The sequence below is a fragment of the Helianthus annuus genome, chromosome 3 (genome assembly GCF_002127325.2).
Source record: "Helianthus annuus cultivar XRQ/B chromosome 3, HanXRQr2.0-SUNRISE, whole genome shotgun sequence".
Taxonomy (NCBI): Eukaryota; Viridiplantae; Streptophyta; class Magnoliopsida; order Asterales; family Asteraceae; genus Helianthus; species Helianthus annuus.
In genome coordinates, this window is record NC_035435.2 from 175,514,774 (window position 1) to 175,541,299 (window position 26,526).

Here is a 26,526-nt window from a genome sequence, read left to right on the forward strand (position 1 = left end):
TGTGCAAAAAACAAACTGGTTGTAATCCCAACTTTGAAACGGTGTGAACTTGGTAAAACAAATCCTGGTCCATTTCCTATCAAAACTGGTTCCAACCTGACCCGGTTTGGCCAGAACCCCGTTTTGACTTTTGTTGACTCAACTCAACCCGGTTTCAACCCAATCTAGTTTGGGCACAAAACCCTACTTGTGCACCTGTAATAGTGACCACCATGTGTACTAAGCCGTGGTCGATTTAGGAGGTGCAAATGGGCTAGGGGTGTCAAAATCAACCAATCCCAATTAAATTGACCGGTCTGATTGTCATTTGGGTTATTGGGTACTACAGATTGAATAGATTGGATATCTAATAGTGCTTAGGGGCTGTTTAACAACTTCTGAATGGTTAAGTGCTGAACCAGTAAGAGGTCTAAACTATTAAGTGTTAAACCAGTAAGAGGTCTAAACCATTAAGAGTCAGTATAATGCTTAACCGTTCAGAGTCAAATATCTGACCAATTCAGATTAGAGGTCTTAACCATTCAGACTCAGTATAATGTTTAACTATTCAGAGGCAAATGTCTGAACCATTCAAACATTTGTTCGCGAAACAAATAGTCTAAACCATTAAGTACTGAACCAGTAAAATGTTTGAATCATTAAGAGTCTCACTAAGATATAAACAAATAGCCCCTTTGTGTGCTCATGAATCCATTAATGGGCCCAAGGCAAGTTCAAAGTTAATATATAGTTTCTAAATCGGTTTCAATCAAAAACCCAACAAATGGAAGGGATAGCAACAACAATAAAGCTGGGCCGGTAATGACCCAATAAGAAGGGGAAAAAACGGTTATTAACCGGAAAAGTTTTAGAACATTCGACCAACTTCCTACACTTCCCAAAATGAAATCTTTCCACCGGACAATCCACAACCCACGCCGTCTCTTCCGTCCACCCACCACGACCCTCCTCCCTCTCACCACCACTCTCTGCCTCCCACCACCACAAACCACCATGTCAACCTCTTCATCCTCGACCCAACAAAATCCCGAACAATCATCACTAACCCAAGTTCTCACTTACCACAATCAAACCAAACACTCATTCACCAACTACGCTAGAGGCCCACGTGGCCTCGATTGGGACAACCAACCAAACCCTTTTCGCCGCTACATCTCCGCCCCCCTCCGCCCCCTTCTCCACCCTAACTCCGGCGACTCGGTTCCCTACAATTCCCTCTTCAAGACTCTTCCTTTTCCAAAACCCATTAACAAGATTACAATTTCTGAGTTTTTCTACGATTCTCTTGCGTTATCTGCTTGGAAATCAATTGGGTTTTCCACCTGGTCGCTCAGGGTAAACCCTAGCAGTGGTAATTTACACCCAACTGAAGCTTACATCATATGCCCACCAGTTGAATCTGTTTCGGATTCGGGTTTTGTAGCTCATTATGCCCCAAAGGTACATGCTTTGGAGGTTAGGGCTCAAATCCCATCTGGGTTTTTCACCAATTTGTTCCCTGATGGGTCTTTTTTAATTGGGCTGACGTCTGTGTTTTGGCGGGAAAGTTGGAAGTATGGTGAGAGGGGGTTTAGGTATTGTAATCATGATGTGGGTCATGCGATTGGGGCGGTTTCGATGGCGGCTGCTGGACAGGGGTGGGATGTGAAGGTGCTTGATGGGTTGGGGCATGATGAGTTGAAGAAGGTAATGGGGCTTGAGGTGTTTTCAGAGTTTGAGATTCCTGAAAGAGCTGTGAAAGGTAAGTTTGAAGAGATTGAATTTGAGCATCCTGATTGTTTGCTTCTTGTTTTTCCTAGTGGGATTGATGGGTTTGATGTGAATTATGAGGATTTGAGGTTAGCGATTTCGGAGTTTTCTAATTTGGATTGGAAAGGAGAGCCTAATTCACTTAGCAAAGAACATGTATGTTGGGATATTATCTATAGGACATCAGAGGCGGTAAAAAAGCCGTTGACATTAGAGAAAAAGTTTGTTATTGATCCGTTCGAAAAGAGTGGGACGTGTAGCGAGGATTCGTATAAGCATTTACCTTTAAGGGAACTCGTTAGAAAGCGTAGGAGTGCAGTTGATATGGATGGAGTTACATCGATTGAAAGAAACACATTTTATCAGATTTTACTGCATTGTCTTCCTTCGGGTTGTCAAGAAAAACAAAAGAGGCAATTGGGGTTGCCGTATCGAGCAATGGATTGGGATAGTGAGGTGCATTGTGTGTTGTTTGTGCATAGAGTTGTCGGTTTGCCAAAAGGGTTGTACTTTCTTGTTAGAAATGAAGAACATTTTGATGATCTTAAGAAGGCCACGAGGTCGGAGTTTAAGTGGGAGAAACCCGAGGGTTGCCCACAAGAGTTGCCGTTATATGAACTCGCGCAGATGGATTGTATGAAGCTTTCAAAACATCTTTCGTGCCATCAGGTACTCATTTTTCAGTTCTAGACCTTTTAATTGAGATAGCAATTATGACTTATTTACTTAATACTTAGAAAGGCCTAAGTGTGTTACATTATACATCTTATAGGTAGCCTTCAAAAACTTCACTTAAAATGAAATGTGTCAGATGGGTCGAATCTTGAAAGTTGACCGAAGTAGATGTAATAATGTAAATGCGCACAACAACTTAAATCTCTTTATTCAAAGAATTTATATCAACATCTTATATAGATCAACATCTTCTTGTGTTTATGCCGGAATGAGGTTGTATGCTATTATACATGATTTACATTATACTGTGTCACTCTGATCACTTTCTTGGTATAGGTGACTGCTTTTTTTCTATATTCTATTTGTCTATATTCTTTGACTTGATGTGTTGGTATGTTGTTCGTCTTGGAGCCGAGGGTCTCTTCTGGAAGCAGCCTCTCTACATCCCACCCTCCCCAGACCCTATAAGCAGCTTTGCTATTTGTGGGATTTACTGGGTATGGTGGTTGTTGTTGTTGTACAGTATTACCTTTATGTGAAATGATCCAACAGAAGGGTTTATAAGTGATTTTTATTTTTTTACCTTTTTGGTTTAATAATTGCTGTTATTAGTGTAGGATATAGCAAGTGATGGTTGCTTTAGCCTGGGTATGGTTGCACGTGTTGAGCCGACATTACGGGAGAAGGGTGTTTGGATGTATCCTAGGTTGTTTTGGGAAACCGGGGTTTTGGGTCAGGTTTTGTACCTTGAAGCACACGCGGTTGGCATTTCTGCAACTGGCATTGGTTGCTTTTTCGATGATCCTGGTATGCAATCTTACTCTTTGCTGGTACCCCAATCAATTTATATATTTTATAATGAAGAAATTTTGGTAAGAAAACGGGTTGCAAATGATCGACCAACTGGTTTCTGAAACCTTGTGCTTCGGTCTTTAATCGTCGTCCTGCATAAATATTGGTTTTACGTTCCCGTATTTAACAGTTATACTGTGAGTTTGTGATTAGCCTTTGATGCCAACAATTTCACATGTTTTTATATTTAATCGGTAGTAAATAGTTTCCGTTGTTGTATTGCAGTGCATGAGGTTCTTGGGTTGACTGGATCAAACTTTCAGAGCCTTTATCATTTTACAGTTGGCGGGCCTGTTGTCGACAAACGAATAACGAGCCTCCCTGCGTATCCAGGCCCGGGTGTTGATGCATAACATGCTTACTTGCAAGTTGCAATCTATATTTGTTAATCATGGCCAGATAGATCCTTCAAAGGCGTTACATGTTTTGTTGTTCTCATGATGGACTGGGCCAAGGTGGTTGCTGGGCTAGTTTCAGTTTACAAAAGTATATTAGAAGAAATTGCTAACTCTATTATTATTATATAAAAGGCAGGGTCATCTCATCTGGGATTGCTTGCTTGATGAGAACTAACTCTGTTTGTATATGTCTTTGTTAAGAACCATCGTGATTGATGATACATATAACAAAATTTATAAGCAATAAAATTAGATTATTTATGGGTGCCTCAAACTAAAGTGTTTATATTTAATGGGTAAAGTTCTTGTACAAATAATCTTAACATACTAAATATACAAATTGAAGGAAAACTCAAAAAGACAAGGTGACATTTTTGTAATTATCAATAACTATCAAAGTTACTCTACAAATATACCTAGAAAAATCTAACCACTCCCCCCACCCCAAAAAAACCTAAACCCCCCCTCCCCCCCCCCCCCAAAAAAAAACCTAAAAAAAAACCTAACCCCCCCCCCCCACCCAAGCTAAAATGCTAAAAACTAAACCCCCCAAAAAACCTAAAAAAATCTAAAAAAATAAAAAAAAACACACAAATTATTTTATTTTATTTTTTTAACATTTTTTATTAAAAAATCGCTACTTTTAGTAGCAGCCAAAAAAAAATTTTTTTTTTTTTTTTTTGCTAACGAAATGTAGCGATTTTTTAATAAAAAATGTTAAAAAAAAAATTGTGTTTTTTTAGGTATTTTTGGTTGTAACTTTGATAGTTGGTGGTAATTACAAAAATGCCACCTTGTCTTTTTGGGTTTTCCTTCAATTTGTATGTTTAGTATGTTAAGATTATTTGTATTTGATCTTTTGCCTATATTTAATTGTCTAATTTTTTGTCTTTAAAATATGAAAATATCATCTTCTGCTAGCTAGTTTTGCTTTGCCACCTCTTGGATCGTCCAAAAGCCAGTTATGGTAATTAGTCCTTCATAGTAATAACATTCTTGTGTTGGTTTTTTCTTCTGCTATCATTGAAATTTGATGTTAAAAAACGTATGTTCTATAACTTTATGCCCATATCAGAACAACAAGTCTCGTGTCATGTGGATACGTGAATCCTTTGTTTTTTTTTTGTTTTTTTTGAATGGCAATGCTTGTCATAAATTAGACGTATACCCCATAATTTTCTACCATGTGTACCACACATGCAACTATTGTATGACACTAGTCATGCTTTCATCTTTTGCTAAGTTGACAATATGTATGACAATACCATTAATATGATTGATCGTACAAACCAACCTAACCGCAACGTTATCATATGATTTTAAAGACTACTCATATATTTGAACTTTGAATCCTTGTCATCGACATGCCCATCTCTCTATGTATGTGTAATGTGTTTAAATGAGTTACAAACAAACAAGATTTGAATCAAACAAACAAGTTTCAAACATAGGTACATACTAATGACATTTATACGTACATACAATATGTATGTGTTGTATGTATGAATATATGTATGTTGGCATATGTTTAATTACATAGATAATGGTTCTATTAATAAAATAAATATATTGAAAACAAAAATACATGTTAACAATTTACAATTATGTCTACTTTTACATATATAAGTAAAGTTCATACTCTTGTTATAAATTTGTTTTCATATATTTAAACCAATAAGATTGCTTATCAGTAATTTTCTTTTTAAAAACATCCCTATAAGAATATAAACATATGATGCGTCTATGCCGAATTATGTACCATTCACTTCTCTTTTGCTAATGACCCCTCGTTATTTAAAAGGTCATATTTAAAGATTGAGACTCTTAAATTTGATAGATATTGAAAACCGAAAATATATGTTTTAGGAGTTGACTAAGGTGATGTTTGTTTTTTAAGAGGTAAAATGTCCACAGTCTGCGGACCACATCTGCAGACATCTGTAGAAGAAGATGTGGACCAAACCTCTGCAGTCTGTAAGAAGAAGACTTTTTGTTTTTTAACGTATATAGACTTCTAAAATAAACTGACGGTGGTATACGGACGGATGATGGTTGTGGGTGGTGGTGGACGGTGGTGCGGGACGTTGGTGGTGGGTGGTGGTGGTGGACGGCGGTGTGGACGGTGGTGGTTGATGGTGGTGGTGATGGACGGTGGTGGTGGGACGTGGTGTTAATCTTTTGCAGACCTTAGAAGATCTTAGAAGTGGTTGGGCCAAGTCTGCACCAAGAAGAGCTCGCGCAGACGTTTTTTAATGAAGCGTCTTCGGAAAAACAAACAGTCTGTAGATGGCAATGTATGCGCGTGGTCTGCGCCGCGCAGACAGAAGAGCCTGTGCAGACCTTTTTTAGAAAAACAAACACCTTCTAAAAGATTTGTATGTTTTTAAAGAAAAAAACTTAAAGGGCCTCGATTTATGAACCAAAAACGTTAAAGCTTAACTGTTTGGAAGCCTAATTGTTTTTGCCAATCAAATTTAGAAGTCCAATTGTTTTAGTGTGTAACGGATTAATGACCTGGCCCAAATCAATAAACAATTTATGGCCCAATATTAACCGAAAAACCCTAGATGATAACTTCCCTAGATGATAACCTCCCTGTATATTTTAGGAGTTGACTAAAAGATTAAATGCCTGACATCAGATTAACAGCCGTTTAATTCTCTCTTAACAAACCCTGGGCTTATAGCTCAATGGTTATGGAAATGAGGGAAGACTTTTGACCGAAAGGTCTCAAGTTCGATTCCTGATCCACCCGGGTTTTACCGGCTTTGCATTGTCGTGCCCTCGGGCGGGTGCAGGGTCGGGTTTTCCCCGGAACTGGTGGCATGGTGGGCTAGGGGCTCCGTGCGTGCAGGTTGGGCTGCCGCGGGCTACCTTTCGGCCAATGGGTGCCGCGTACGGAGTACCCGGCGATTCTTATGTTGGACGTTCAAAAAAAATTCTCTCTTAACAGTACAGCAGCATCCATTATAAAAAGCACATATTCCATTCTCTTGTTTTCTTTTCCAACTACAATCGATTCATAACGTTTCTTAACACCACCATGGAGCCCAACAACAACCACCAATCCCCACCACAAACCACCACCACAGCCGCCAAAAAGTTGAAAAACAATCTAGTTTTCCGGTCAAAATGGGCTGAAGTCAACGGTGCAATGGGTGACTTAGGTACATACATACCAATAGTTCTAGCACTGACACTTGCTAGTGACCTTGATTTAGGTACAACGTTAATATTCACAGGAGTATACAATTTTCTAACCGGTGCAATCTATGGTGTCCCCATGCCAGTCCAACCCATGAAGTCAATAGCTGCAGTGGCCATATCCGACCCGGATTTCGGGATCCCGGAGGCCATGGCGGCCGGTATATGCACCGGTGTCATCCTGTTTGTTCTCGGTGTGACCGGGCTTATGCGGCTGGCTTATCGCCTCATACCGTTACCAGTTGTTAGGGGGATACAGTTGGCTCAAGGTCTATCCTTTGCTATGACCGCGGTTAAGTATATTCGAAAAGTTCAAGATTTTTCCAAGTCGAAAGCCAAGGGGAATCGAGATTGGATGGGTCTTGATGGATTGGTTTTGGCAATTGTTTGTGTTTGTTTTATTGTTATTGTGAATGGTGCAGGCGATGAAGATGAAAATGAAAACGAAGATGATCATCATGATCAAAATGATAATTGTGTTGTAAATGGAGATGATCAAGAAAGAAAATGGAGAAAAATTGTTGCAAGTTTACCATCAGCATTTATGGTATTTTTGTTAGGGGTAATATTGGCAATAATAAGAGAGCCCAAAGTGATCAAAGGGTTTAAATTTGGGCCATCTAGTATGCAAGTTGTTAAAATTTCCAAAAGTGCTTGGAAGAGAGGGTTTGTCAAGGGTACAATTCCACAACTACCCTTGTCGATTCTCAACTCGGTTATCGCGGTATGCAAGTTATCGACCGATCTTTTTCCGGAGAAAAGTGTGACGGTGACCTCGGTTTCCGTGACGGTCGGGTTGATGAACCTAACCGGATGTTGGTTCGGTGCAATGCCGTGTTGTCATGGGGCGGGTGGGCTGGCTGGTCAGTATAAGTTTGGGGGGAGGAGTGGGGGGTGTGTGGCCTTACTTGGTGCAACCAAATTGGTACTAGGGTTGGTACTAGGTGGATCTATAGTTAAGATTTTGAGTGCATTTCCGGTTGGGGTTTTAGGGGTTTTGTTGTTGTTTGCTGGTATTGAACTAGCAATGTGTGCTAGGGACATGAAGTCGAAACATGAGTCGTTTGTTGTGCTCGTTTGCACCGCGGTCTCACTTGTTGGCTCAAGTGCAGCACTAGGGTTCGTGACAGGCATGGTAGCGCACTTGCTTCTTAGGCTTCGAAAACTGGGTGGCCCGAAAAGGGTCGGATCCATTTCGTCGTTTTGGATGAATAACCCATAAGAATCATCATCATGTTGTTTATAAATTATCGTTTGTGATGAACCTAGTAATGTTGATGGTGTAAAAAGAACTAAGTTTTTATGTAAAAGCTGATTATGAAATAAGAAACGTGTTCATGTTGTGTATTTTATATTTTTTGAACGGCTGTCACAAGTTTATTTTTTGTTTATTCTTATTGTCACAGGTTTATTTGGCTCACCTTCTAATTGTCTTTTGGCTCATAGAATTTTGACTCTTGAGAGGAGGAAGGTGAGATGTGCCGAAACTTCATGTGTTATAATGACTATGGATCCAGGCCCAAACAAGCAGCCCAGTTCAAGAGTTAGTAAAGGCCCAACAAGTTTTCTTATTGATTTGCGTAATAAATATGTGTTGACGGGTAAGGATATTGTAAAAAAAACAAAAAATGTGAGAAAGGTAAGAAAGAATCTCAGCCATTAGATCTAAATTAATTGAAAAGGGTAAACAAGTAATTTTATCATTAATTCAATTAATTAAAAACTTCCCATAACCACCACCTTAATTATAGGAAGTATATAACACCATTCAGCAAGTATATAACACCATTCAGCATTCAGCAAGTATATAACACCATTCAGCAAGTATATAACACCATTCAGTAGGTATATAAACCATTCAGCAAGTATATAACACCATTCAGCAAGTATATAACACCATTCATTGACTAAACATATGATCGAAACATATTTTTTTTCTCTATATAAGTATAGCAATATGGTACTCATATTAAAGATAAAAAAACGCTCGTTATTATGGTGTATTTTTTTTAAAAAAAAGTTACGTATAAAAAGTTATTGACGTTTAAAAAAGACGGGGAGAAGTTACATGTGCATTACCTAATTTCTAGTGGGTTTAAAAGACTATATTGCCCCTAGATATTTCAAGTCAGTCCAAATTAATGAAAATATTTTACAATTTGGTCCCTATTGATCTCAACCATTAGATCAAAAGATCTAATGGCTGAGATTCTTTCTTACACTTCTCACACTTTAGGTCTTTTTTACAGGATCCTCTACCTATGTGTTGATTATCTTAGATTTACCCAGTTCGATTAGTGAATATCAAGTCACTTCAACATATTAGTGTCACAAATGACAATATGGTACTTTAAGTTGAAAATCAAGAGAACTTAGGGGTTGTTTGGTTCGCGGAACGATTTGGATTTGGAATTTGTATAGGAATTAGAATTTGAAGGATTTGGATTTGGAATTTAAACATTTCAATTGAAATTGGAAATTGTTGGAATTGGAATCTCAATTCCATTTGTGTTGTGTTTGGTTGTCAAATGAATTGGAATCCATCACCCCGGCACCCACAACCACTAGTTCGGGTCGAAACGATTCGTGTCGAAACGGTTCGGGTCGAAGCGGTTCGTTTTGAAACGATACTGGTCGAAACGGTACGGGTCGAAATGGTTCAGGTTGAAACGGTTCGCGTGGAAATGGTTCGATTCGAAATGGTTTGGGTCGAAACGGTACTGGTCGCAACGGTTCGCATCATAACGGTTCGAGTCGAAACGGTACGCGTCGAAACGGTTCGATTCTAAACGGTACAGGTCGAAACGGTAGTGGTCCAAACGGTTCAGGTCAAAACGGTACGGGTCAAAACGGTTTGCGTCGAAACGGTAAGCGTCGAAACGGTTCGATTCTAAACGGTTCACGTCCAAATGGTTCAATTCGAAACAGTACGGGTTGAAACCGTTGGCTTCAAAACGTTACAGGTCGAAACCGTTCGTGTCGAAACGGTACGGGTCGAAACGGTTCGGATCAAAACCAGTATGGGTTGAAACGGTGCGAGTCGAAACGGTCGAAGATTCCAATCAATTTACTTCAATTCCTTCACATATAAGAAGGATTTTTAATTCCTTTAGTTAAAAGGAATTTGAAGGAACTCATACCTAATTTCAATTCTATTGACAACGAAACATATAAATATCAGAATTGAAATTCCAATTTCATCAAATTCTGTGAAACAAACATTTTAAAGATAAAATTCAAATTCCAATTTGAATTCCTACGAACAAACTACCCCTAAAAACAAACATTTGAATGTTGTGCATGTGGGACTGTGGGAGAGAACTATATTATTATTTATCACAACTAAAATGATATAATAATATAAGCATGTGTTGTAACATAATCTTCCAAAAAGTGGTTATGCCTCATAATACATGACATGTGTTTGATACAAAACAATCCAAGCAATTATATGTTACGTAACGTAACAATATCACTCTCTTTGATTCTCTTTCACATCTAAAAAGTGGTTCGGTCTCATTATTAGTGTGCATGACATGATGTGTGTGTAATTTACAGATAATGTAAATATCATAAATAATGTTGAAATACATTAGATTTTTGTAGCCATTATTATTTACTAATTTAATATAAGAGTTCTTAAAGATATACAAATAACTTCGAGGGCTTGCCGGTTCTCTAATAAAGTTTATTGTTCAAAAAAATATATATACAAATAACCAGTTGAATTTTGACATGTGCAAAAAATGAAGATAAAAAAAAAAAAAAAAAAAAAAAAAAAAAAAAAAAACCATCATCATATGTCCGGTTCTCATGTAAAATATCACTAGCTCTGTAACTAATTTGTTACTTCGTTATTGGAATTAGCAATTGAGATATACAACTACAAACTAAAATACCAACAAAAACCTCTAATAAAAATTGCATTTCCATAAAAAGTGGGAGCACATGTTTCTCAAGGTTTGAAATTAATCACTTCAACAAGACAGGGGTGTATAAAATCACTATGTGAAATATATTTGAAGAAATTAACAAGTTGATAAAGCTCCACACTTGTTTTAGAAGCTGGTTTATTTACGAACCAACTAGTATATATTAGTCAAATTTAATATTAAGAGTTATAAGCGAGTTATCATCATAATAGAGATGTTATGCGAATTGTACTCGAAAAAATTGAAATACAAACCGAATTAAGTGAAGAATTTGAATTCAATTTCTGAAAGTCGAATTTGATTGATCAACCTGAATTCAAACTTAATTTGAATTTTGATTTTAAATCCAAATTCGGTTTCCATACGATATCATTCTTAGAAAGCTAAAAACCCAATAACGTAAAAACCAATTCAATAGTGACATTCATAAGTTTGTATATAATATAAAAAGAACATAAATGACTTGAAATACATTTATCTTAACAGAATATAACATCCTTTTTCTAATATACATTTATTTTCATAATATTTGTTGCCAAAAAACTAATAATGAGTAGTTAATGAGTATACCATTTCAATCCTGTAAAGGACTAAAGGGTAAAAACTCCACATAATTAGGCATTTAGGCTCAAAATCTCACCCAAAACAACACACAATTGCAAATCCCAAAATAAACAATTATCAAAATAATTTCAAGCCCTGCATTAATTATGAAAAAAAAAAGATAGGGGAAACAATAGAATCTAAAAAAATAAAAGGTTGGAGAACACCTAATTTTACCCCAATTCTGTATGAATTTTCCTGTTTTTTTTTTTTAATTTTTATTTTACAGACATTAACCCTTTCTTTGACTATTACCTTTTCTTGATTTTGTTAATCTGTAAATAGTCCACCTTGAATACCCATTATCATTTTAATAAAACCTTCAAACCCATTCTTCCTCCCATCTTCAATAGTCCACCTCCCTTTATCTATCTTTCCCTTTCTCTTTCTCTCCCCAATCACACATTTCTTTCTGCAATCAATCTTTAGAATCAACCAAACCCACAAACTCAATCCATCTATCCCTTCAAGAAACCCCAAGATTCCATCTTTATTCAACAAGATTGAGGAACAACACCACCCTTTTGTTCTTCTTCATCAATCACCAGTTTCTTGAAAAGATTTCATCTTTCTTCATACCCATTTTTTAAATAGAAAAAAAAAATACAATCTTTTTTGCATTCCAAGAAGATCAGACCTAAAAAAAATTGGGTTTTTCCATTTTTCCCATTTTTTACCTTTTTTTTCCATTTCAAGATTTTCTTGAAAACCATGAAGTTATCTCATATGGATAATATTAATACCCCATCAACACCTGGGAAGTTCAAGATGGAAAAACCCAATTACAATCATAGATTCAGATGGCATTATTCTTATCTTGCAAAGCTCACATTTTGGAGCTTTGTGTTCATGGGATTAATATTCATTTTCTTCTTCAAATCACCACCCACATCAAACCCATCATCCATTTCATCAGATCTCTCTCGCAGATCCTTAAAAACCAGATCTTGGGGCGGACCCGACTGGGAAAAACGGGTCAAATCATCCTCCAAGATCCGATCAAAATCTGGGTTTTCTGTTCTAGTCACCGGCGCCGCCGGCTTCGTCGGAACCCACGTCAGCGCCGCCTTGAAACGCCGTGGTGACGGCGTTTTAGGGTTAGATAACTTTAACGATTATTACGATCCTGCCCTTAAAAGAGCTCGTCAATCTTTGTTGGAAAGAAGTGGGATTTTCATAGTGGAAGGGGACATAAACGACGCCGCATTGCTCAAGAAGCTTTTTGAGGTAGTTCATTTTACTCATGTTATGCATTTAGCTGCTCAAGCTGGTGTTAGATATGCTATGCAAAACCCTAACTCTTATATCCATAGTAATATTGCCGGTTTTGTAAATCTTCTTGAAATATGTAAAAATGTAAACCCTCAACCTGCAATTGTGTGGGCATCATCTAGTTCTGTTTATGGGTTGAATACCAAAGTACCCTTTTCGGAGAAAGACCGAACCGATCAGCCCGCGAGTCTGTATGCTGCGACGAAGAAGGCGGGTGAAGAAATCGCGCATACTTATAATCATATCTATGGGTTGTCTTTAACTGGTTTGAGATTCTTTACGGTTTATGGACCGTGGGGTAGACCGGATATGGCTTATTTTTTCTTCACTAAAGATATCTTGAAAGGGAAGTCGATTCCTGTTTTTGAATCGGCGAATCATGGGACGGTTGCGCGTGATTTTACGTACATTGATGATGTTGTGAAGGGTTGTTTGGGTGCTTTAGATACTGCGGAAAAGAGTACGGGAAGTGGTGGGAAGAAAAGAGGGGCTGCACAGTTGAGGGTTTTTAATTTGGGGAATACTTCACCTGTTCCTGTTTCTGATCTTGTTAGTATTTTGGAGAAATTGTTGAAAGTGAAAGCGAAAAGACGTACGATGAAGTTGCCTAGAAATGGTGATGTCCCGTTTACTCATGCGAATATTAGTTTGGCTCAAAGGGAGTTTGGGTATAAACCGACGACAGATCTTCATACGGGGTTGAAGAAGTTTGTTAGATGGTATGTGAGCTATTATGGTTCGGGAAAGAAGAGTGATCATTGAGGCATGACGCGTTGTTGAAAAAAAAAAGCGGTAAACTTGTTCTTGAATTGTTATTCGTTTTGATATATTCATATGATTGTTTTGTTAATCCAGTACTTCCGATCATATTATCTTGTTTTCGACTATTGGCATAAAGGAAGGCGAAAGAGAGGGATCTCACACGATGAACAAGTTTTTGGTTCGTTTTGTTTTAAGTTTTCGTGGTTCGAGTGGTGTCTTTGATATGTAGCAAAAGAAATGCAAGAGCTTAATGTTGGTTGGTATTGACTTATGGGAATGTAATTTGTTGTAGCATTATTTTGTAGGATTCATGACTGGTAGAGCAAATTCGCTTTGATTAGTTAACTTGTATCATCTCTTGGTTTTCAAATAAATACAACACTTTGGTTTGAATGTTATGATGTTTTCTAGTTACATGTCTTGATTCAGGTTTGAATATAAAAACAAGAAAACAATTTAAACTCAAAATTTTAGTCAAAACCGCACCACATAATACTTGCGATACATAGTACATAGCAGTTTTTGCCTTCGTGCCAATTAGCTTCATTTACAAAGCTTTTTCGACAACGCCTTAAACCATTGGTGGGAAAATACGCGAACGGGGAGAAATAATAGACTCTTGTATATATTTACCTGAGTTATTCGGATCCGGGACCCATGAAATCTCACTCATATTTGGTGATTCCACAAACGCCATTGTAAACTCTCCGACCTTCTCTACCTTGCCTCTTTTCCCGGCCCTCAAAACTAAATGATTACTGCGATTATAAGAGAATATTCCATTAGACAAGCGCACAATATCTCCAGGCTGAAAAGCCTCGCACTCTTCATTCCAGAATTGAAAGTGAACCGATGCAGACTCATCTGCCACGAGTCCCAAACACGTCTTGTTTTCACCTCCTTCTAATGTTATCCTCCCTTTTTCCAAAACTATGAATTGTGTGTTTATGTTGTTCCGTGCTGCTGGCATGATCTCCTTTAAAGATTGCATCTTTGTTGCTACTTCGATGCTGTCATAAGACAAACAAACAACTATTTGTGGTTAATTAATTATCTTAGGGCTAATGTCATAGAATAACAACATACTATTGTTCATAGCGAATAGCTAGCGACAAGCTACCTATACGCTACGTAGCGATAGTGATGAGATAGTGAGCGCTATTTGATGTTTAGTGATAATGTATTAGATTTTTTTTTCAAAAAAAAAAAAAATAGGGAGTTATTCATGAATTTAAGGTTTTTTGATGCAATTAGTGAATATTACAGCTGTTTGGTCTAGGGCTGTAAACGAGCCAAGTTGAGCCGAGTTGAGCCGAGCTAGACCCAGCTCGAGCTCAGCTCGAACTCGATTCAAGCTGGCTCGGCTCGAGCTCGAATTTCAAATTGAGCTGAGATTTGAGGCTCGAGCTCGACTCGATTAGAATTCGAGCTAGCTCGGCTCGATCTAGCTCGAACTAACAAAAAACCGCAAAATTTACTACTTAAAAAGCCCTAGAAATGAATTTCTTCATAGACTAAGGGCCATAATTGTCATTTAATTTAACCATATGGCTAAATATGCAAGTATAAATAGTTAATTCACTTTGTACATTGTCTTTACCTTCTTTTATAGGGGAAATACTACCTTACTTTTTGTTTTCTAAGCGATGTGGGACAAAAAAATGAAGAATGTTAACCTTATCGAGCCAGCTCACGAGCCGAGCCAGACCAAGCTCGAGCTCGGCTCGTTTACAAACCGAGCTGAGCCGAGCTGGCTCGCTAACAACCGAACCAATTTCGAGCCGAGCTTTTTTCGAGCGAGCTGCGAACCACGAGTTTTTTGAACACCCCTAGTTTGGTCGATTAAAAATTGGTTTTTAATATTTAAAAAGAAAAAACCCTAATTGTAGCGCTAAACATCAGATAGCTATGATCCAGCACTAGGCTACGTTATTCGCTATCATCAACACTATGCTATTGTTGGTGGTCTGTTTTCAGTGTTTTGGTAATGATGTTGAAACTTGGCAATCTCATATATACTTTTAAAATGAGCTAGCTAGCTTGGTAGTTGGAAGTTATATTTTTAAAAACTCCAAACAAACTAGCAGCAGCAGCAGCAGCAACTATATCAGTGAAGTAATAACTACTTAAAACTAGCAAGAAATAGTAATATGTGATTTTCTGAAACATTTTTTTTTAAACAATATTGTCCGCATGCATGAGGGATATTGGGCTGCCATATGACCAACATTTTCGAACGCATTGGCTATAGTTAAACATGTTTATTATTGAGTTGATCTCAAAAAATCCCTCGTTGATACTGCTCAAAGGAGCGGTAAGTAATAGGCAGGGATTTGAACCTGTGACATTATTCGAAGAAGATCGTTTAACCGTAACACAAGTACTTACGGGGAAAATATGAGTGGGGGTAACTTTCTAGGAAGTTTCCACTCGCCGAACCAAGGGCGTAGCTTTGTGGGGGCGGGAGGGGGCGGTAGCGGTCGACCCCCCAAATTTTTCACTTTAGTAGTGGAGAGTTACATTTTCAATTATTAAGTAGGGCTGTAAACGAACCGAACGAACACGAACAAGGCCTTGTTCGTGTTCGTTCGTTAAGAATATTATGTGTTCACGATTGGTTCATGAACACTTACCGAACGAGATTTTTTGTTCGTGTTCGTTCATTAAGGAAATGAACGTGTTCACGAACACAGATAAAATCGACGAAGTTCAATTGTAATTTTCGATGTAAATAATAAGAAAGAAAGGTGGAGGTAGGGTTTCCTATTTTATTTTTTTGGGTAATGAGATAAATAAGAATTAAGGAATATAAAAGGTTTAGATAAAATAAATAAATGCTAAAAAATATTTAATGAACAAAATAAACAAACGAACATGAACAAATGTTCACGAACACGTTACCGAACGTTCATGAACGCAATTGAACGAACGAGACAGTTGTTCGTGTTCGTTCATTTAACTAGTCGAACGGAATTACTTGTTCATGTTTGTTCATTAACTAATCGAACGAATGTAAACGAACTTCCCGCCGAATGGTTCACGAACTGTTCGCTGAACGTTCGGTTTGTTTACAACCCTATTTGTAAGGCTTGAATTGGATTGGAACTGAAGCTAATATAGTTAGTTCCAAAAGCGAGGTAAATTTTCTTGAATTGCAATTCCCCTACCTAATAACAAAATCAGTTTGTGAAAGAAAGAAATATTGTTTCCGATTAGAAACAGAAACAAAAGGGTGTGTTTTGACTTAAACGAACAGCCTTTCAGATGCTAAACCTTCACTTTGAAATGAATAATAATAATAATTTCCTGCAATTTCCATTACGTATTATAAGATTGAATTAAGCTACTTTTAAGAAAACAGGTTACCTGCAACGAATCGCCGTCGTCGGATTTGGAGATTTGACGCCGAAATGGGTTGACCCGTATTTGTTTTGAATGTGGGCCGATGCTTCTGCTGCTGGGATTAGCAGACCTGGGGCTCCCCTTGCTATTATTTATTTTGTATTTTTTATGAAATCACTATCACCCTAATTAATATTTAATTAATTGAATGTGGGCCGATGCTCTGCTGCTGGGATTAGCAGACCTTGGGCTCCCCTTGCTATTATTTATTTTGTATTTTTTTATGAAATCACTATCACCATAATTAATATTTAATTAAGAATCCTACACATGAATGAATTATTAACATTTAGGGTATGTTTTGTAAAAGTAGCTGGTAGCTGAAAGCTGGAAGCTGGTAGCTGGTGGCTGAAAGCTGGTAGCTGTAGCTGGTAGTTAGTAGCTGTAGCTTTTTAGATATATTTGATGTTTGGTAGAGTAGCTGGAGCTTTTAATAAAATGTATAAAATGACCAAAATGGATATAACTAAAAATTTAGAAAGTTGGTGTATTAAAAAGTTCCTTATTTTTAGAGGTTAAAATAGTCATTTTTCCTTAAAAGCTTGTAGCTCCTTCTAAATGCTACTAGTAGTAGCGTTCAACCAAAAGCTTCAAGCTCCTAACCTAAAAGCTTAAAGCTCCTTCAACCAAACAAGACTTTTTATTGAGTATGAGCTTTTTCTTTTTTTTTTGAACGGCAAATTTGGATCACTGACGGACTACTGGAGTATCATCATGCCACCAGCAGAACCACCCGATCATATCCATCTCCACTAGGCAATAATGCCTATACACCAATTCAGGAGGAAACCCAATAAATCTGGGAAAAACCCCCTTTGTGGGAATCGAACCCATGACCTAATGGTCATAAGCCTTATCCCACCTCCAAGATACCACTAGGCTATAATGCCATGGGTCTATTGGTTTCCTTACGCAGAATGCATTGTAACATTTTTACAAGAATATAAAGCACATAGTAAGTACATTAAGGTAGTGGTGTAATGCTTTGCTATGTAGCATTGTCCATGACACATGTTACTCCTATATCTTTTAATAGATGATGATTTAATTTTCGTTTAAATGTCCCGTTACGAAGTGCTTATTTTTATTGACGTCTCAATATAAATTTTATTCAAGATCCAGATGTAAATAATAATGTATAACGCATTCATGCATCAACGTACAAATCCCTTAACAATTTTGTTATTTAAGTTAAAGTTTCACATGGCCATACGTTGTTTACAAAATAAATCCTTTTTTTAAGAATCATCTTATCTTTCCTTAATAACATTTATTTAAGTTTTCTTAACAATAAGGGGATTTTTCTCAGATTTATTGGTTTTCCTCCTGAATTGATGTATAGGCATTATTGTCTAGTGGAGATGGATATGATCGAGTGGTTCTGCTGGTGGCACGATAATACTCCAGTGGTCCGTCAGTGATCCAAATTTGTCGTTAAAAGAAAAGGTACAAATTTTGTTAATTTCATAAATCTATACTATATAATAAAAGAAACCTGATTTTGGACACGTGTCATTCATTGAAGATGTCTACATTTATAATTTTCTACCTTTTCATACTTAATATTATTATTTATCAAATTGACACTTTTTTATTTAGTTTACCATTATCTCATATTTTATGAAAAAAAAATATCGATTATTCTATGTCTTATTTTTTCAATCTCAACTCACAATTTTTGATAAATTTAAATTTGTTTCCTACCAAACACAATTAAAATTTTATACCGTCTGTTGTTCAACTTTGAGAAATACAATAATTATTTAACTATACTTTTCAACTAATAACAACCATAATGAATCCGAGAAAAATCACTATGTTAATAAAAATGAAAATTTTACCATTAAAGTTTGAATCATAAGAATGTGTAGCCATAATGGATGAGAAGGTACATTTATTTTTATTAGATTCGTTAATTATCAATGTTAATGTAAAAAAATGTGTAACACTCAAGTTATTAAAACTACTTCCGAATATCATATTAACAGATAGGGAACAAACCTTTTTGATTTAATTAACAGTCACGGATAATAAAACATTTTTTCATCATCCAATAAGAACGAAACTTATTAAAAAAACAAACTAAAACAAGTTATGTTTATTAAAATTATCATAAAATCTATCTATTGTAATAAAAGAAAACCAACTTTTAGACACGTGTCATTCATTGAAGGCATTCTCAAATATATATATATATATATATTTTTTTTTGAAAAGAATTCTCAAATATATACTTATCTTATATTAACTAAATAAATAATAAATTAATATTAATTATTATCATACTTTAATAAAATATTATCCTCAAAACTAAATTGTTAATTTAATATAGTTTTAAAACAAATACCTCTCTTTCCTACTTATCTTATGTTAAATATATAAATAATAAATTAACATTAAATGTTATCCTAATTTATTAAAAATATCTTTTTTTTTATTATTTGGTATACAAAATATATTTATCCAACTCGTGTAAAACGCGAGGTTTTTAAAAATTTAACTTTTATTGTTTACTATACAAAGTTACATTTATATAACCCGTGTAATACACTAAGTTTTTAAAGATATAACTTTTTTTTATCATTTGCTATGTAAAATTAGATTTATTCAACACGTGTAATACACAGGGTTTTTAAGGATATAATTTTTTTATTGTTTGGTAGATTTTTCAACCCGATTATACACGGGTTTTTTTAAAAATACGACGTTTTTAGTATTTAATATAAAAATTACATTTATTTAATCTGTGTAATACACAGTGTTTTTAAAGATATAACTCTTTTTTAGATCTATTCAACACGTGTAATATACGGGGTTTTTAAGGATGTAATTTTTTTTATCATTTGGTAGATTTATTCAACCCGATTATACACAGGTTTTTTAAAGATACGACGTTTTTATTATTTAGTATACAAAATTATATTTATTTAATCTGTGTAATACACATGATTTTTAAAGATATAACTTTTTTTATTATTTGATATATAAAAATACATTTATTCAACCCGTGTAATACACGGGGTTCTAACCTAGTATATAATAAAATATATTTACGATATGTTTGCGTATTAACTCTATATTCTATATTTTTTTTAATTCTATATATGTCTGATATTAACTATACTTTTTATTTAATTTGGTAAATATATAACAAAAATATGTATTTGTATTTTTAACCGAAACAAGAAAGTGCTGTCTCATTCACACGACGGTTCACTTTTTTGAGTCGTAACCTTTTGTTGGTGCTTTTCAAGTTGCAAATACTAGAGCATAGTATTCCTTCTTCCAAAAAATAAAGTTAAAAAAAACACAGAAGACAAAAGAAAAAACCATCTGTTTCTTAACCAAGAATGAATGACACGTTTAATTAAGATGACAAATTTTATGCCCAATAAAGATGTTGAGATATGTGTTAAGATCAATGAGAGACTGGCATTCACTACACATTCAACTACATCGCACTAAACACGCACAAATCTCTCATAAAATTACCATCAAGAATGAGACTGGTTATAGAGAAACCTCCATCTTTGTGGGCTTGTGGCGATACTAATGGGCGTTGCTTTCCTTGCAAATGCCATGTACACCCAATGGTGTGAACTGTTGGGGATATATGTATACCACGGATAATCTGAGAGACGTGCGATCATTTTCAGATCAAATTATTTAGGTGGTTCTCCTGAATAATTCAATCGGTATTGTTTCTGTAAATAAAACTCAAACCTAATCTTTCGCTATAATATAACTTCTTTAGGTAAATGGTCTTGATGTAATAGGGTGTGACTTTGGTAGTGACATGGTGTTTAATGTGAAGGTTCTCCAAGAGAGGTTTAGTATATGAAGAAACTTGTTTCTTGGAACTCAAATTTTTTGCTTTTGAGTTAGATTAAGTTTGGTTCAATTCGAGCTTTCAATTACAAGCGGTTTGAATCATATAGTCACATAGCTAAAGATAGTAAGGGTTGAAAGTATGAGAATGAGATTTGTCACATCTTTTAAAAAGATAAAAGGATCGTTTATTTAATCCATATGTTAAATATGCTTTCATTTTAAATTAAAAAGATAAAAAGGATGTTTATTTAATCCATAGGTTAAATATGCATTCATTTTAAAGACAAGTGTGACATGTTTAGAAATAAGAATGATTTTTTAAGTTCATGGAGATTTTTTCATGTATAAAGTAAATGGGCTAAGTATATACTTTACTATATTATTTTATTTATCCTCAAGTTTACTAATTCTAATATGTTTCTGAAGTTTTGCCAAAATGACTACTATGAGTAATGTAACGTAAAACAAACAGTTAAAAAGTAAAAAAAGAATGATATCAGCATGAGAGCATTTATATGATATTCTAACATGTAAGACCCACACTATTTTCATGCTCCAAAAGGAAGACGACAAGAGTAAAGAACAAACAAATACATGTTGGTAGAAAAGTTGAAATAAACACTAAAATTTTCCACTAAAATAAATGATTGTGACATTTGTAAATTCATTTGCTTCACCAGTTCACATGTTGAATAGGGAATAATGGGTAGAGATCAAATAAAAGCTGCCATCATCATCATGCTCAAAAAAATGTCTCTATCTACCGTTGTAAAGTGTTTTCTCCTTACATTTTAACAATTACTATGTCCACCAAATGATTAAAAATAAAACTCATAATTCCATGTATCCTTTAACTTTAAGTATATATTTATACGTTATGGTTTATTATATCAAACAAGTTCTACCCTTTACAGATCGGGAATACGTGAACATATTTCATTTATCTATTTTATATCCAAGTTATCAACTATAATTTGACACATGATTTAGTTATTTTCTCTCTTTTCATAATTATCATTAATTATAGATTTGTTTAATCTCATAGTTAGATTAATTTCTAGGGCGATAAACTTTACTTCAACAAAACCGATATACTATATAAATATTCATTGTGTTTATAGGATTAGGATCAAATGCTAACCACTTGTTATTTGTGAACTTAAGAGAACCATTATCAACCAAGTAAATTTTTTGATATTTTATTATTTTTATTTATATGTTACCAATATTTACCCAAATAGAAGAAAAAGTGAAAAAATATGTAGATCGATGGGTTATATCTAGGTACATCGTAAACTACATATATTTATCTACACATATGTATATCGTCAATCTAAATACATACATATATATATATATAACCTTTTAATAAAAAAAAAGTTAGACAAAAAAATGCAAAAAAATATATTTGGTTGATAGTAGTTCTCTTAAGCCCGCAAATAACAAGTGCTTTGCTCAGCACCCTCTATTTATAAGCTTAAAAAAATATTTAAAAAAATATTTAAAAAGCACAGTGGAGAATACTTCCATTAACAAGCATATACATATTAAATAATCAATTTTATTAATTGTAAAACAAATTTCATAAAAAGTTGTCACGTCTCTATTCTCACGGAGCTTTTCCACACAAGTGAATGCAGTATGGCTTTATAAGATTGTACTTCAAGTTTTTATTGTTGTACGTGCAAAGTTGCCTTCATCTCATCATGTTTTGGTAGAACAATTCAATAAAGTTGATGTTAGACCAAAAAGAAAGTGTAAATATAACGATGATTGTTTAAAAATCTATAAATTTTGTTTTCATTTTGTAAGAATACACTAAAAACGGAATTAAACTGTTGTTAAGAAAACATGGAATTAAACTAATAATAATCATGTTTTTGGATTTTATAAAATTTAAGTATAATATCTGGTTTTATTATAAGGGGTTGTCTAACTATTACTTTCTAGACTAAAAAGCAGTAGTTTTTGTTTTATTCTTTTTGTAAATTCATCATTAACTTATATAGTATATTATTATTTAATTAATTAAATATGATGCGTGTTTTAATAGTTACTAACAGTACCCGATGACTTTCTTTAGAGGAAGTCGTCAATTGGAATCGTTTCGTGACAATATGTCATGCCTGAATCAATGGTTTTATCACAGTGAACATTCTGATGACGAGTTTCTTCTGAAATTGACAACGGTCCAAATAACTAGTGCTATATGCAATTGTAGGCGTAGATAACCTTTTGCTTTGTTAGACATTAAAAAAAGTTAAGTTTTCTTTGTATCAAGTATGAGTAAAAAATATCAGTATTTTGAATTTGAAAATTGGAAGAAATAAATGTTGCATTGAATGTATGAAGACCAATAATGGATTGTTCCCCAAAGGTGGTGTTTTATTAAAGTTGTATTCTCCTCATTAATGTTAAAACCAACTGTATTTTAGAGCATTTTCATTTAGAGCATTCACATCCAACCCACTAAAATCTGTAAGTGGAATTTTTATAATGTAAAGAGTATAAAAAGTAGTTTTGAGTGGAGGAGAGAGAAAATGTTACTATTCATCTGTATATTTGAGGGGACACTGTTCACCCCCTATAATTTTTTAATATATTTTGAAAGTGATTGTGAGTGGAGGAGAGAGAAAAGCTAATGATAAAGGTATAAAAAATATTATTTAATTGAAAAGGAGAGAGAGAAGATGTAGTGTTTTTTAGTGTAATTTAGGGTGAAAAATTGATGGAGTGGATGTGAATGCTCTTAATCCTCTATGTGACGAAGAAAGAAAGTATTACTGCTCATTAGTAAATTTGGGGATACTGTTTTAAACTCTATAATTTTTAAATACTTTTTAAAAGTGGCTGTGAGTGAAGAAAAAAATAATAAAAATATAAAAACATATTAATTAATTAAAAATGAGAGAGTAAATGTAATGATTTTTAATGTAATTATAAAGGTTGAGTTGAAGATAGATTGTGAATGCTCATACAATTCTAATTGAGTACACCGTGAAGTACAATCTCGACTGACAGGGGCGAAGGTTAGTTGGTGTCTGGGGATGCAACCCCTCCCCTCCCCCCCCCCCCCCACACAATGTTTCGATTAGAAGTGTATGAGTTTCAATTTTTCGTCCAAAATTTTTAAAATTATATAGAATCACCCCCCCCCCCCGATTATTTTTCCTACACTGTATATTCTAAATACTTATACAATATATACATTAAAGTAAAGTTTGTTACCACTTTGTATATCCTAAATATCTATACAATATATAAATTAAAGTAAAGTTTGTTACTGTTTTAAAGTTTGTTACCACTTTGTATATAAATATGGGTAGTTTGGTAAATATATTTTTACTCTTATTTGTTTAACCATACATTACCCATCACACAATAAACTTAATCACAACTTAATACCAAATTATCAATCATCTTCTTCCGGTACTTCCATAGCTTTCTGCGGCCCATTCTTTTTCCAATTCCATCAAGACATTTTCAGTAATAATTCTTTTATTGTTGTTGTAAATTGTTGATTACATAGCTTGGTAATTTACATAGAAAAAGAAATTGCTAATAAGTTCGATTCGGAAGACATAATTGATGAATTCAAAAACCTTAAAAGTCGTCGGGCTGAGTTGTAATTATTCGTCCAGGTTTCATTTATCGCGTATCATTATATATATTGGTCTTTTGTTTGCTATACAATATTTAGTTTTTCTATGTGCAAGAATGGTCCTTTAAACGAATGAATTTTTTTAGTTTTATTTGGAACTATCATTATTTGACATAGGTCAATTTCGAATAGCCGACCCGACTCGAAAATAACGATAGGAATTTTTTTTTTGGATCTCATCATTTTACGCCCCCTGGAAACTTTTGGTCAAGCTCCGTCACTGCCAACTGATGTAGGTGGCTTCCAAGTAAATGTAATGTTTTTATTTGAAGAGTCGCGATGGACAGAATTGTTACCATGGATGCGTTAAAAAGAAGGAATATTGGAGTGGTTGATTCAACTTGTGTGATGTGTGGTGAATGTGAAGAAACGCTGGAGCATTTAATAATTTCATGTTGCATTGCCTCTGTCCTTTGGCCTATCCTTAGCATGTGGTACAAGATCCCTAATATCTAGCATTCTCGGTGAAAGATTTGTTAGAAATGAACGAGCAAGTTGGGATAAACGGTCACAAAAAAGAGGTTGTCCAAGGGATTACCAGGATCGGATGCTAGAGCATTTGGAGAGCGAGGAACAAGGCTAAGTTCAACAACAAGGCAATCAAAATTGAAGGGATCATTAGCGAAACAAAGACAGTAGGATTTTTGTGGTTTAATAGTAGATCGAAATCTATAAAGATTAATCGGGAACATTGATGTAAATTTGTCAATATGTAATTTTCGTTGTTTGTTTTGTTTGGCCGCCTCGGTTTGAGGGTTTGACATGTTTTAGTGAAGTTTACTTAAAAAAAACAAATACAACTATAATTGAATAATTTATTAAGAAATAGGCTTACCAATCATGTATCATTAAATGTGAATTATGTAGGAATAAATGTAATCAGAATATACAAATGGTTCTTTTTTTCTTCTTGCAAGCATTACATATAGTTTGGAGCTAACATGTTCTTTTAACACCGGTGAATCCTGAATCCATAATTTTCTTTTGGTGGGAAATTGGGTAGGGGAATCAAACTTTTAGCTAGGATCGATATCAATAAAGAGGCTTAACCATATTTTTTGAGAGAAAACGTGAATTTTTGCTTAAAAGTTACAATAATAAAAGGGTTTTTTACATATTTCCCCTTGCTAAGCTGATTTATTACATATTTCTTCAAACAAAAAAAAAACAATTACATATTTCCCCTCCCTAACCCATAACCCATAGATATTACATATTTCCCCTTTTCATTAAAACTACTCTTATTAAATGACTATTTTACCCTTAAGGAAGAATATTTACATATTTCCCCTTTCTTTTATCACTCCCTCATCAATGTAGTTTAATCTTATAAAATTAATCTATAACAGTTTACCTTTCTTAACAATTGTACCATATTTGAGAGTTCTTATCGAAAGATTAATAAGAAACGTAACTTAATCTTACTATTTATCTATAAGAGGATTATGGGACCCGCCATGGCGTTAACAGAGATCACCAAGCATCCATTGGATCTGATATCATGCAGTAAAGTTTTGATAGCAGTTTTTGGCTTACCCAACAGGAACATGAACTGAAAAACCCTGAATTAACTCATGAATCCTTAATCACAAAACATAGATTTTTGCACTTGTTCTAATAACTCCTCAAACAGAAAGACATGGGACCATCGTAAAACCACCAAAAAGAAACTCAGTTCTCTATGCATTTAAAAACTCTATTAGATATAAATACTCGATTGAATGTGTAATGATTCACCATAAAACCACCAAAAAGAAACTCCGATGGTCGCGTTGTGAGTAGCATAAAACTCGATTGGATGTACTTACCTGGAACGCACTGTCGTTACTACCAGAGGTAGAAGAAACGACGACCGGATTTGGATGCATCGATCGTACCAGAGGAAGAAGATACGATGGTCTGGTGCAGGGTTTGTTGTGTGGAACGTATACAAGAGGAAGATGAAAGGAACTGATGATTACAAGGTTAGTTGGGTAATTTCTTAAAAAAAAAAGAAAATATGTAATTGTTTTTTTTTATTTAGGGAAATATGTAATAAACCAGCTTAGAAGGGGGAAATATGTAAAAATCTCCTAATAAAAATTCTTTAGGAGTTAGATAAAACTACCCCTAGTATTGACATAAACGCAAACATACAAGGGTCTAAATGCAACTAATTTGAACTCCAACAACAATACCGTTTCTT

The 26,526-nt window shown here is 34.7% G+C and overlaps 4 protein-coding genes across 5 annotated transcripts; 3 read left to right on the forward strand and 1 right to left on the reverse strand.

The window, feature by feature from the left end:
* Positions 1–809: 809 nt before the first annotated feature.
* Positions 810–3,948, forward strand: LOC110931103. 2 transcript variants are annotated; one of them, XR_004889000.1, is made up of 3 exons: positions 810–2,418; positions 3,037–3,231; positions 3,502–3,948. XR_004889000.1 is itself a non-coding variant. In XM_022174509.2 (3 exons), exons 1-3 carry the CDS (start codon positions 883–885, stop codon positions 3,627–3,629), a joined length of 1,854 nt encoding a protein of 617 aa, XP_022030201.1. In that variant the 5' UTR covers positions 819–882; the 3' UTR covers positions 3,630–3,948. The 2 variants fall into 2 exon arrangements, 1 of the variants encoding a protein (XP_022030201.1); XM_022174509.2 differs by having other exon boundaries at positions 819–2,418; positions 3,042–3,231.
* A 2,378-nt stretch (positions 3,949–6,326) lies between these two features.
* Positions 6,327–8,225, forward strand: LOC110931104 (molybdate transporter 1). The gene has a single exon (XM_022174511.2). It carries the CDS (start codon positions 6,718–6,720, stop codon positions 8,098–8,100), a length of 1,383 nt encoding a protein of 460 aa, XP_022030203.1. The 5' UTR covers positions 6,327–6,717; the 3' UTR covers positions 8,101–8,225.
* A 3,369-nt stretch (positions 8,226–11,594) lies between these two features.
* LOC110931105 (UDP-glucuronate 4-epimerase 3-like) lies at positions 11,595–13,845 on the forward strand. Its single transcript, XM_022174512.2, has one exon. It carries the CDS (start codon positions 12,125–12,127, stop codon positions 13,445–13,447), a length of 1,323 nt encoding a protein of 440 aa, XP_022030204.1. The 5' UTR covers positions 11,595–12,124; the 3' UTR covers positions 13,448–13,845.
* A 32-nt stretch (positions 13,846–13,877) lies between these two features.
* Positions 13,878–16,939, reverse strand: LOC110931106 (SOSS complex subunit B homolog). The gene is made up of 2 exons (XM_022174513.2): positions 16,814–16,939; positions 13,878–14,457 (listed from the first exon to the last, which is right to left on the reverse strand). The coding sequence occupies exon 2, from the start codon at positions 14,436–14,438 to the stop codon at positions 14,019–14,021; it is 420 nt and encodes a 139-aa protein (XP_022030205.1). The 5' UTR covers positions 14,439–14,457; positions 16,814–16,939; the 3' UTR covers positions 13,878–14,018.
* Positions 16,940–26,526: the final 9,587 nt, after the last annotated feature.

Coding starts and splice junctions, on each gene's coding strand:
- LOC110931103 (XM_022174509.2), top strand. CDS start 883: ATGAAATCTTTCCACCGGACAATCCACAACCCACGCCGTCTCTTCCGT. Junction 2,419..3,041: donor AACATCTTTCGTGCCATCAG/GTACTCATTTTT, acceptor TTATTAGTGTAG/GATATAGCAAGTGATGGTTG. Junction 3,232..3,501: donor TTGCTTTTTCGATGATCCTG/GTATGCAATCTT, acceptor GTTGTATTGCAG/TGCATGAGGTTCTTGGGTTG.
- LOC110931105 (XM_022174512.2), top strand. CDS start 12,125: ATGAAGTTATCTCATATGGATAATATTAATACCCCATCAACACCTGGG.
- LOC110931106 (XM_022174513.2), bottom strand. CDS start 14,438: ATGCAATCTTTAAAGGAGATCATGCCAGCAGCACGGAACAACATAAAC.
- LOC110931104 (XM_022174511.2), top strand. CDS start 6,718: ATGGAGCCCAACAACAACCACCAATCCCCACCACAAACCACCACCACA.